General features: G+C 43.2%; 1 protein-coding gene across 1 annotated transcript in view; it reads right to left on the reverse strand.

The window, feature by feature from the left end:
- Positions 1-12,109, reverse strand: part of anapc1 (anaphase promoting complex subunit 1) — a 63,781-nt gene extending 51,672 nt beyond the window's left edge. The window contains exons 1-12 of the mRNA XM_080549126.1: positions 12,016-12,109; positions 10,729-10,965; positions 9,530-9,691; positions 8,479-8,521; positions 7,774-7,874; positions 4,542-4,624; positions 4,071-4,144; positions 2,373-2,518; positions 1,893-2,083; positions 1,306-1,515; positions 708-803; positions 427-517 (exon numbers count right to left, since the gene is read on the reverse strand). Coding sequence (XP_080405252.1) covers positions 427-517; positions 708-803; positions 1,306-1,515; positions 1,893-2,083; positions 2,373-2,518; positions 4,071-4,144; positions 4,542-4,624; positions 7,774-7,874; positions 8,479-8,521; positions 9,530-9,691; positions 10,729-10,941 — 1,410 coding nt within the window. The 5' untranslated portion in view covers positions 10,942-10,965; positions 12,016-12,109. The remainder of the gene's footprint in view (positions 1-426; positions 518-707; positions 804-1,305; positions 1,516-1,892; positions 2,084-2,372; positions 2,519-4,070; positions 4,145-4,541; positions 4,625-7,773; positions 7,875-8,478; positions 8,522-9,529; positions 9,692-10,728; positions 10,966-12,015) is intronic.
- Positions 12,110-12,801: the final 692 nt, after the last annotated feature.

The following is a 12,801-nucleotide window of genomic DNA, read 5'->3' on the forward strand; positions in this document are numbered from 1 at the left end:
CTGTCAGCGTGCAGCTCGTTAACTCAAATCAGATGGGATGGGTTTAATATACAGTACAGTCATATAGAAACATTATTTATTCATCATCCAGATCTCAATATGAATGAATGAATGAATGAATGGACTTTATTGTCATTGCTACAGTACAGGTACCAAACAACGAAATTTAGGAGGGGTGGCTCCCCTGGTGTTAGGAAAGGGAAAAAAAAAAAAAACTTTTAGAAAAAGAATAAAATCACAAGAAGGTAAGGAGCTGGTTTACATAAATAAAGGCTATGTACACAATAAAGGCTATGTACACTATATACTGTGTTTGATTATGTTTAAGTACATTTCTTAAATAAATAATGCCATTATCTGCAGGACAACCAGTGCTATTGTCTTAATAGTTAATAGACCATTAAGGAAGTGTTGGGTTCATTTTACCTGCAACGGTGCAGCGTCTTTAGCAGGGATGCTGGCGACAGACGCAAAGATAAGCTGAGACGTATTGTTGCTCTCAAAGAACTTAACGCATCTGGAAATAATACAAACAAGTCAATGTGAGAGAGTGAGAGACAGTCATAGAGTTTACGTATGTGAGAGAGGGCAAGAGAGGATGATAGAGAGAGGAGGAGCGAGAGAAAGGGACGGAGAGGAGAAAGGGGGGGTGAGGGGGGAGACAAGAGACAGCAGGAAGAGTGTGAGAAAGAGAGAGAGACGCAGACCTGAGATGTTCGTCGGACTCGACCAGGAAACAGAGGTAATTGTTCTCGCACAGGTCAGAGGTGATGAAGACCTTCGAGGCCTGACAGCTCATGACCCTGGAGAGAAACAACACAGGAGATCAAATGACTATTTTTTAAATGTATAATTACTCCAACATGACTACATCTCGCAAAAAAAGAGAACAGGCTAGACTCAACAAAATGCAGAAATCAGTAGGTAACCATCTTAACAGTAACGAAAAAGAGAAAAGGAATAGAAAATTATCCACGAGAGCCTCTCAGGATGATGGTTGTCTCTGTCTTTGTCTATGACTGTGATTCTTCTTTTTTTTCTTTAAACAAAGTTTTTATTCAAAGAGTACATATACACGAAGTATACACAAATATCACAGATGACTCTTTCTTTCGTGTTTTTCTTTTCTAAACATGAAAATCAAATAACCCCCCCCCCTCCCTCCCTCTCTTAATTACATACATTTAAATGTTTTCTTTTTCTTTTTTTTAAACAAACATTTTCAACAAGAATTAGGCTAGACATTTTTCCCATCATATCAGTAATACAAAGAGAGAGTGATTATTCTTATGTAATCAATGTCACCTGTTGGACGTGGCGGTCTCGCTCCACAGCTGCTCGATGCACAGGTCCGGGACGATGGGCTCCATTTCTGGCACCAGAACCGCCTCGTTGGCCGTGCTGTTGGGTGAGGGCAGGAAACTCTGACTCCTAGAGTACTGGCTCTGGTATGACATGTTGAAGCGGGCCACGCCGGAGAAGGAGGGCGCCGCCATGCCAGGGGAGTGAGACCGGCTAGACACACGGTAGGGAGGGAGTGGTTTTGGTTATGGTTCATGGGTCGGGCCCAGAGTTTTTCTTGATCATGTGATCTGATAAGGAAAAACCCCAGGCCCCAATAATTATACAGTATATTATATTACATTTAATAATAATTAAACTAATTATGCACAGGCTTTTGAGGGAATGGAAACACTGATACTGAGACATAAAAAAAAAATCGAACAAAAGCACAAGTCAGTAGAAAAACAACAATACAAAATGGATTTTGAGGGATCATTTGGAGTAGGAGAGTGCTGCTTTTTTAAGATAAGGTTTGGGAGAGTGTTCCAAAGAGTGGGGAGAAAACCTGGTGAAAGCCTGGTACCCCCAGGCCCTGTTTTTAAACTGACCTGAGAGCGGCCATATTGGAGATGCTGGCCGAGTGTGCGTGAGAGTGGAAGGCAGGGGATGATGTCATCCTGCTCTGGTTGTAGAGGGCGTGGAGTGGAGTGGCGGGCAGGTGTGGGATCGGGAAGGAGGGCGGGATCAAATCTTGGGGTGTGTCCATCTGCTCAGGACCCTTCAGGTCTAGCGACTGCTCCTGGGGGGACGGGGTTCAGGGTCAAAGGTTATTCAATTCGACAAAAGACATCAGGCAATTCTCGCTGCACTCAATGTAACAGTGCAGTCAATGACGAATTGTCAACACAACAAGATGGGAGGAAGAGACACAAACACATCATTTGTTTGTAGTGATTGTTAAGAGTTAGAGTTAAAACTTAAGCCTAAAACTTTATTTTCATTTCCCTGCTACAGCCAAGATAAAGCATAAATACCACAACAGAACATATCATTGCATTAGTATATAAGTAATAGTATATATATCTTACATCAGGCGTGACTTCGCGGAGTGCCCATACAGAGTGGATGCACTGCACGGTGTCGTAGGTCACAAGGATGGAAGGCTTGCAACAGGAGAAGACGATCTTCATGGTGCTGTCTGAGACATACTGGACAGGGGCCGATTCAAGCAAATCTGCCAGACACACAGACACACACAAGATGGGCCTTTAATTAGACTTAATGAGGAAGATATTATGGTTGTCAGCTAATAGAGGCAGCACAGACAGCAGGAGGGTCTAGGCTAGCTACTGATAGACACGGCTAGGTTTTGACAGAATAGGCCAGCTACTGACAGAATAGGCTAGTTACTGACAGAATAGGCTAGTTACTGACAGAATAGGCCAGCTACTGACAGAATAGGCTAGTTACTGACATAATAGGCCAACTACAGACAGAATAGGCCAACTACAGACAGAATAGGCTAGTTACTGACAGTATAGGCCAACTACAGACAGAATAGGCTAGTTACTGACTGTATAAGCCAGCGACTGACAAACTAGGTTAGCTACTCACAGACGGTGGCGTTGAAGATTAGGGGGGAGGATTTTTGGACTAATACCGCATATGGATGACTGTCATTGATATTCTATTCATCAAGCTCAATGTGACAGACAGGTTGTCATACTGTGTAAGTCTAAGGGTGAGAATCACAAGCCTTCTAGGTTTTGTACTGAAGTCAATGTAACCCGGGGAAGACAGCAAACAGCTGTTGAGACTAATGTAAAAACCTTCATTGCAAAACAGTGGGTTATAATCAGTTATTTGGTGACATGCATCTATTCAGTATTGTTTTATCTATAAAGGTTTACGGTCTAAAAATGTTTTAAATGTTTTGGGGCGCTTAGGTGGCGTAGTGGATTAAGCGCTGACCATGCACCGCAGGGCTCCCGGTTCGATTCCAGCTGCGTACATATCCTGCATGTCATCCCTTCTCTCTCTCTCTCACCCATCCTTCCTGTCATAATCTCTACTATATCTGTCATTAAAAAGAAAAATATGAGTGGGATTGCCCCTCTCAGAGAAAGAAAAAAATAAATAAAAAAAATAAAAATAAAAAAAAGTCTCTGTTTCACTTTTTTCTTTTTCTAAAATTGGGATGGTTCCTCCCCTTCCTCCTCTGAGAACCTCCACTGCCAGCTGCTGACAGGCTGGGTTAACTACTGCACAACCCTCATATCTGCATTTAGTATATGATGTCATGGCTCTGTGTAACATCTGCGTCATGAACAACAAGCGCCACAGGCATTGGTTAGTTCTTGAACACGTGGCGGAAAAAAGGGGCGGTAGAAAACATTGAGGAGAAGAGGGAGAGACATGTTGATTCGCACTGCATAAGAATCCTCACAGGAAGTATGAGCTCAGAAAATAATGATTGTAGATCATTTGCGGTGGAGTTTTTACTGACATTTTTTACGAACATGGCCGATTCGTACGGGATTAAGAACACAGACAACCTCTGTAATTATTACAAATTACCAGAGGTCCCCAGATAATACTAATCCATAATCTGAATACGGGTTATGGCTCTGAAAGAGTGTGTATCCTGTATGTATGTGTGTGTGTGTGTGTGTGTGTCTTTCTCCAGATCCTGATCACCTTTAAAATGCTGGGCAGAGCCTAACATTACTGATACAGTGTGTGAGTGTGTGTGTGTGTGTGTGTGTGTGTGTGTGTGTGTGTCTCACTTGAAGGTCTGCACACCACTGGGGCGATCTCATCCAGAGGGTGCAGCATGCTGAACACAGTGGGCAGTGGTTCCCTGAGAACAGAGTGGAGAAACAACAGCTGGTTACCAAACGCATCACACAATCTCTGTGTGTACATGTGCAAGCATGCGCATTGAGAGTGCATATGTCAGCACATCTCAAAATGCTGTCTGTGTGTGTGTACGTGTGTGTGTGTGTGTGTGTGTGTGTGTGTGTCTGTGTCTGTGTCTGTGTCTGTGTCTGTGTCTGTGTCTGTGTCTGTGTGTGTGTGTGTGTGTGTGTGTGTGTGTGTGTGTGTGTGTGTGTGTGTGTGTGTGTGTGTGTGTGTGTGTGTGTGTGTGTGTGAGTGTGTGTGTGTGTGTGTGTGTGTGTGTGTGTGTGTGTGTGTGTGTGTGTGTGTGTGTGTGTGTGTGTGTGTGTGTGTGTGTGTGTGTGTGTGTGTGTGTGTACCTGGGAGGACTCGGAGGTGCATCAGAAGCTGGGTTCTTGCGCTCCAGCAGCAGTCCAAACTTAGTGGCCCACAGTGTCGACACCTGGAGAAGATGTGTTATTGTTAGTTAGGCTACATGACTTTATCTTCTATGATCTCTGCACATCAAATCAAATCTTACTCAAGAGGATTTTTGGGGGATCGGAATGTCCTGTAGTTGGATTCAGTCAACATTAAAAAAGGCTTGCTGGAGTTACAACTAAAGGTTGCATCCTCAAATCATTGTTTGTTGTGTGAATCTACACTCTGATGATTCATAAGACCAGTCGAAAAATGGAAAATCCAAGTGAGGCAATCTGTAAATCATGATGTCTTAACTATAACTGGTCAATCCAAGAAGTGAAAATACCACCGCTCATCCGTGATTAGACTTTGCTGAGGTGCTGGAACTGAGTATCAATAGAGTGCAAAATAGAGTATCAATAGAGTGCAAAATAACAGCATTCGCACACTAACACTGTGCAAAAAAACCTAGTTTATAAAGTTTGAGTGTGTGGATGCTGTTATTTTGTTAACTATAACTGGTGAAATGAATAATGACTTAAGGCAACAGCTACCCATTTAAATACAGAGCATTCAGAAAATATTCCCTTTTTCAACATTAGTTGTGTTATAGATTCAACTTAAATGGATTTTAAAATTGGCATCACCCACACACAATATCCCATAATGCCAAAGCAAATTTCTGACAAAGCAAATGACAAAGATATTTTGGCACATTTATTAAAATGTCAATACCTCATGTACATAACATAAGTATTCAGACCCTTTGCTATGACACTCAACATTTTCTCAAATGCAAACATGTCTTCACTAAGTCACTCAACAAGTTGAATTGAGTCCATCTCAATGTAAGGAATCAATTACAAAGTGTGTGGAGTAGGTGGTCTCTACCAACTCAGCAAATTTCAGAATTGTCTCTTAATCCTTTTTTTTTTAAGTCTCCCCAATTTTGTTCCTCTCTATTTGCTCAGTTTGTAAGGACAACCTGATCCACACAGTGTGTAACTGACTATGTGTAAGTGATTCCAATTCTACTATGCAAACCAGAGACTACATCACATGAACTATTATCCTTGCATAGAGATGGACTCAATTTACCTTGTTGAGTGACTTGATTTTTGCATTTGAGCACATTTTAAAAAGTGTTATAGCAAAGAGACTGAATACTCATGTGCAGTACATGAGGTATTTCTGTTTAATACATTTGCAGACATTTCTAAAAACATGTGATTTTTAAATCCGTTTTAGAATACGTCTGTAACATAGCAAAATATGGAAAAATTCAAGCCAAGGGTTTGAATACTTTCCAAACGCACTGTATATCAAGGAAAACGTCAACCTCCATCGTCGAAAGAAGCTGAAAGCTAGCTCACAACAAGCCAGCAACATCATCTCTCCTACACAACATAGGCAGGCCTACTGATCGTTTCCCGCAACTCAACCAGGAAAACAAAAACTCAATTACGTCAGGTTAATGTAGACGTGGAAAATAATCACTCACACACAGACACAGAGGCACACACACACAGCCACAGAGGCACACACACACAGACACAGAGGCACACACACACACAGCAAGGCAGTTTAATTTCAGAGGCCACATTGATGGTGTTTTTCATTCTACAGGCTCTTGTCAGCTGTCAGTGAGCCAAATCACCCATTACCACTGGTTAACAAGAAAATAGGCGGGTCCTGGGGAGCATTACTAACGGGGTAAAACAGGCATAATTACTGTCCATATCTGCTTATTGTCTCCTTTGGGGTTCTACTATGGGATATGAAAGAGCTAGGACCAGGACAGAGGGAGAGATTTTTACACACTGTAAAAAAATATGGGTCTCTCTAACCATCATTCATACTAGGCTACACCACAAATGAAATGGACACATTGGAGGATTATTTCAGAGATTAGTCACTAAGTGAACATGTTGTTAAATTGAGGCAACTCCAATAAGTCCCAACCACCCAGAAGCCCAGTTGCTCCATATCTAACTCTGTAATCACTCCAGTAATAGTCTCTTGTAGCTATATGCTGTCTCTTGTTTTTATGCTGTTTTATGATGTGATGTTTTGTTTTATTCATTTTATGTTTTTTACTGTGTGATGTTTTTTTTTATTCATTTGATGTTTCCATCGAGGACCACTTTGGAAATAAGTGTTTTAAATAATGCTTTCAAGTGCTATCCTCTGGACATTACTTAGTGTCATGATGCGTAAATTATTCTATTGTAAATTCCTAATAAAAATCAAATCAAATCAAATCAAAGTGGCACCAAGGATTCTCAGTCTCAGTCCTTAAGTGTGGCACGGAGATAGAACCTTATCATTCTAAACTCACAAAGTGACAACATTGTTTTTACATGGTTGTTAAGCTTGCATCTAGCAGTGTCATCAACTCGGCTTCGAACCAGACACGATCATTGTCTCAGATTCCACCAAGCAACTGATCATGCTGGAACTCACAGTGCCCCTGGGAAGAACGTATGGACGAGGCCAACCAGACGAAGCGCACCGAGTACAAGGAACTCGTGAAAGAGTGCAGAAGGCAGGGATGGCCAACTTGCTGTAAGCCTGTGCAGGTGGGCTGCCGAGGATTTGCATTCACTCTGCAAAGCGTTTACACTACTGGGCGGGCATCACAGGGGAGGCTAAGAGGAAGGCCTTAAGATCCACTACTGATGCCACAGAGAGAAGCCACAAGGCGGCTTTGGATCAAGAGGGCAGATCCGCTGCCCGTGGGCGAACGCTGCTGGGACGCAAGCTGGGGTCTGATCAACCCCAACTGGGTCGCCTGGGCGAGGTCGTCTGATGTTGAAAGACCCCGAAACACCCAGTGACCCCAGAAACACCCAGTGACCCCAGAAACACCCAATGACCCCAGGAACACCCAGTGACCCCAGAAACACCCAGTGACCCCAGGTTCCATCACTGATGACGCGTCCTAGCGCATCCGCAGGATGCATCTTTCAACTGCACAGCAGCATACATTTAATCCACACAAATCCATATTCCAGTTGTGTAATACATTTTTAAAAACCAGCTAAACTCTGTTTTACAAAGCTTTTACTGAAATACTGTGTAACAAACAATCCAGTCATTCAGCATTACAAACTCATAAGACCAACCTCACAAGTGAGTCATAATCACCATCCATAATGAAAAGGTAAAAGCGGCACATTAGGCACTCACCTGGAAGGGTAAAGGAGAGACAAAGTCTTTCCCTGTCACACTGTGGACATTCACACAGCCTCTCTGCATGATACACACTGTCTGCTCCATCACCTGCTGGTCTGGAAGACAAAACAAACCAAAAAAACAATAAACAACACAATAAACAAATAAACAACACTAACAATACACAAGGTCTACTCCATCACCTCCTGTTACACAACACAACCACATCAGACCCGTCACTGTCATTCTACAAGGTTTCTACTATGCAGAATAATAATAATAATAATAATTCATTGATTTTGTATAGCGCTTTTCCGAGGCTCAAAGACGCTGACAATATAGGGGATACGGAAAACAGAAAAACAACAAGTAACATGGAACACAGAGTCAGCGAACGGGGAGGGGGGGGAGGCTGTATGCATATCAGAGGGGTGGCAGGGTTAGGGGAGATGGGTAGTAGTAGGGGAGGTTGTATGCGTGTCAAGGGGGGGGCGGGGGCGCCGGGATGGGGGAGATGGCTAGGGGTAGGGGAGGCTGTAGGCATGGGAGAACAGGTAGGTTTTGAGGTGGGATTTAAAAGTGAGAAGTGAGGGTGAGTCTCTGAACGGTTGGGGGAGAGAGTTCCAGAGGCGGGGTGCGGCTCGTGAAAAGGCACGTTGACCGAAGCCTTTGTGAAAGTGAATATGACATATTATTTGTGAGCATAGGAGACACACTTACCATCTTTCTTCTGTTGTGGAACACCAAAGTTACACCATAAGGCCTGGAGATACATAAAGGGAGATTTTGCAGGATATAACAGAAATGCATTATGGGAAGTCCATAAATCTTGTGGACATTAGTGTTAACAATGACCACAGCCAATGTAACATGTTCTTCCTTTCCATCAGCAGGACTACCGTACATTGATTATACTTTACTCCATTTACTTCATCTTTCCAGGACATTTCCATACAACGTACACAGCTACACATGTATGACACATGACGTGCATGTTGAGAGTGGGATGATTGACTTAGATTCGGTCACTGGCCTCATTTCCCTCCTAGAGGAAAAGGCCATACTGTACTCCAGGGGAGGCTGGTGGAGACACACATCCAATGCATGGAATGGAATCAGGAATGATATGAATCACACATGTTTGATACCATCCCTCATTCCATTCATTACAATGAGCATGTCCTCTGATTACTACCTCTACCAGACTGCTGTACTCATATGTATGTGTTACAATGTGCAATAACACTATTGTGCAATATGACAACCCTAGTCGTCTATCTGTACAGTATAGTACGGTGGATAGTGTACATAGCCTTTATTTATGTAAACCAGCTCCTTCCCTTCTTGTGATTTTTTTAAAAGTGTTTTTTTCTTTTCTTTCCTAACACCAGGGGAGCCACCCCTCCCAAATTTCGTTGTTTGGTACCTGTACTGTAGCAATGACAATAAAGACCATTCATTCATTCATTCATTACGGTACATGTGGGAACACGGTACATGTGGGAAAACTAGGGTTAGGTGCTAGGGTGACTTGGTACATGCTGGCATGTCTAACCCCAACCCTAACCTTAACCCTAACCCTACCCCTAACCCATAACCCTAACCCTAGCATCCTAGCACCTAACCCTAACCCTAGTTTTCCCACATGTACCGTATTCCCACATGTACCGTAACATATACATACAATGTCTATATCCCCCATATCCCATGAAATATCAGGTTGATTTAATATCCTTGATTGAATGTCTTCTGTGTTGTGTCTTGTGGTTACCTGTTGAACTGGGCTGTCCACAGTGAAGGCCTTGTATACGTGGGAGGCCTGACCCCTGCTCCCTTGACTCCATATGACCATGTTCCCTGCTGCATAGAGCTCCTCCTCGTACTCCACCTCCTCACCATCCCCAACGGAGCCCTTCCTCAGCAGCCAGCATTCCTGCAGGTAAACACACACACACACACACACACACACACACACACAAACCATTAGCCTACTAGTATTTTATAATTTACTAATATGAATACAGTGTTTCATACAAGCTACCTGATGTGAGTTAGAGAGGCTAGATGCACGTTTTCTTGTTCCAACCCAATCTGATGTAACCAAAAGCCTGCACAACTCTCACCCCTCCCACCCCGGCCACGGCCTCCTCACCCTGCTTCCCTCTGGGAGAAAGTTGCGGCTGCCTAAAACAGTAAAGGCCCGCCACAGGCTCAGTTTTTTCCCCTCAGCCGCCAGGCTGCTAAATGACTCTGGCTTCCCCCTCCCCCCCGCCCCCAAGTCTACTCAGGACTGAATATGCACTGGACCCATTGAAAAACTCTGCACTGCACTTTATATATATAGCACTATCCAATGCACTGTTGTCTGTCCTGTGTGTTGTCCTGTTTTTTGCATTTGTTTTGTTCATGTATACATGTGAAAAAAGCATAAACGCACCTACTTTAATGCCAAAGCAAATTCCTATACGTGTCAAGCATAATGGCAATAAACGTTATCTGAATCTGAATCTGAACCCAATCTGATGTAACCAAAAGCCTGCACAACTAGACCGCTGTTGTGGGTGCAAGAAATGAAGATAAAAACGTAAGATAAAGGCCAATGCACACAGCGTGCGATTTCTGTTGCGCGTCAACATTCCATTTTGAAGTTTGAATGGAAGTCTATGAGAACATCGCATCTCAACACACACGGCCCCGATTTTAATCGCACGGCGAAAATTCGATTCCATTCATTTTGAATGGGACAAAGCACACGGCGTGCGAGTTTTGTCGCACTGTCAAATTTTGCAAATGTTAGCTTCAAAATGAATGGAATCGAATTTTCGCCGTGCGATTAAAATCGGGGCCGTGTGTGTTGAGATGCGATGTTCTCATAGACTTCCATTCAAACTTCAAAATGGAATGTTGACGCGCAACAGAAATCGCACGCTGTGTGCAGAGCCCTTTAAGACTTGGTCTCCTGGTCCTTACCCTCTCCTTCTTGTGCAGCGTGACCTCCTGCAGAGAGCCCACCAGACCGGTCGCCCCATCGGAGGACCAGAGCTCCGACGCCGGCTGCAGCTGTCTGAGCTGCAGGTTCACGGCGTTCGGGTGGTTCTCGCAGTGCTCACGTCCGAACGGGACAAACGACTGCAGTTCCCCTGCGGCTATCATCGTGGCTCTCTCTTCATAGACGTTCGACATGAGTTCCAGATATCAGCATTATTTCTGAGGGGGGGGGGGGGGGGGGGGAGGGGGAGGGTAAATGAAAATGAAAATGTATAAAAAACCTGAATAATCCATCAACCACATCAATCAGACGTTTGAGACAGATCGTGAGCTTAGAATGAGAAGGTTCTATCTCCGTTTAGAATGATAAGGTTCTATCTCCGTTTAGGGCAGTTCAGAGATATTGAGCGTCAAAGTTTTTACATTCCATTATGTTTTGTGAGATGGAACCTTTGTATTTTATTAATTACTAACTCAAAAATGTCAACATTTTAAAAAATAACACCACACAGGCATTAACAAACACCTAATGGATCAGATTATGTCAAAAACTCAATTTTGACAAAAATGGAGATAGAACCTTATAATTCTAACGTCACGAGATGTTGCTGCAATGCTGTACATGGAATCAGACAAACATGGGATCACTGATCTGATGCCCCCAAAGACAGACTGGTAGTAGTGGTAGTGGGATGACAGCTACACTGTTGTGCCTAAGCAAATACAGAAATGATGTCATTGTGTGTCAAGCTCCTGTTGTTGGCAGCTTGTAGCTAAGCTGGCAGTCACATTGAACTTGGAACCAAGACAGTGCTATAATAATCACATCTAAGTTCAAGATTCAAGATTCAAGATTGCTTTATTGTCTGTCACAGAGTGGCAGAAATTCTCCTTTGACAGGCTTTGTGCAGTTCATGAATACGGTTTCCACATTAAAAACACACATAGGTCACATACATACAATAAAAACAGACAGACATAACAGTGTTTATAAACACAATACAAGTTATTAGCTTCCTTAGCAAGCTAGCCAGACACTGTGCATACATGATGTAATTGGCACTAGTATGCTATGCTAGCTAGCTAGCTAGCTAGCTAAACTGAGTACATGGGTATGTTAGTGCTTGGATTATATGGAAAAGTAACTGGCTAAGATTCGTCGTAGTAAGACACTTGTCATGTGTTCGTCTAGCTGTCTGTCTCTGTCCATGCTTCTGCAATGCTAACTGGTGAGATTTACACAAACACAGTGAGAGGGGCGAACCTGACCTGGTAATAGGGTTGAATCTGTCTCTTGTCTCGGAGTCCTGCTGTCTGTCTCTTTGTCTTTATACGACTCTCCTCTGAGTACCACCACGTGTCCACTGCCGTCAACATAAACACAACTTAAAGTTAAAGCGACGACCAGAATGTGAGTAGAAGACATTAGTCGTTTATTTTAAAAGTGCGCGGACATCTTGCTGGAGATTCCCCTCCTCCTCGTCTGGGCCGGCCTATCACAGGAGAGGCAGGGGGAAGTGACGTCTGGGCCGGCCTATCACAGGGGAGACAGTCTGGCCCGGCCTATCACAGGGGAGGCAGGGGGAAGTGACGCACCACGTGTGTCAAAAGTTGATGCATTTTCATGCATTGTGCATAAGAAGCTGCATGCATTGCAGTGTTTCCTCTATATGCATTGATTTGTGCATTTTGAATGAATGAATGAATGAATGAATGGTCTTTATTGTCATTAATACAGTACAGGTACCATACAACGAAATTTAGGAGGGGAGGCTCCCCTGCTGCTTGGAAAAAGACAAAAAAGACAAAAAACAAGAGGGCCAAGGGTAAAATAAAAAAGGGGAAAGAGCTGGTTTACATAAATAAAGGCTATGTACACTATCTACTATACTATACTACTATACTATACAATAAAACACTGTGCTGTACTCTATGCTATGCTATAAATATCCTAACTTTTTCCTGTATCTGAAGCTTATGTGCAAGGGTTGTCATATTGCACATAGTATTGTTGCACATTCGTTTAAAGTGTCGCAGTTAGCAGGTTTGAAATGT

Source organism: Nansenia antarctica (genome assembly GCF_963989245.1).
Source record: "Nansenia antarctica genome assembly, chromosome: 19".
Lineage (NCBI taxonomy): Eukaryota > Metazoa > Chordata > Actinopteri > Argentiniformes > Microstomatidae > Nansenia > Nansenia antarctica.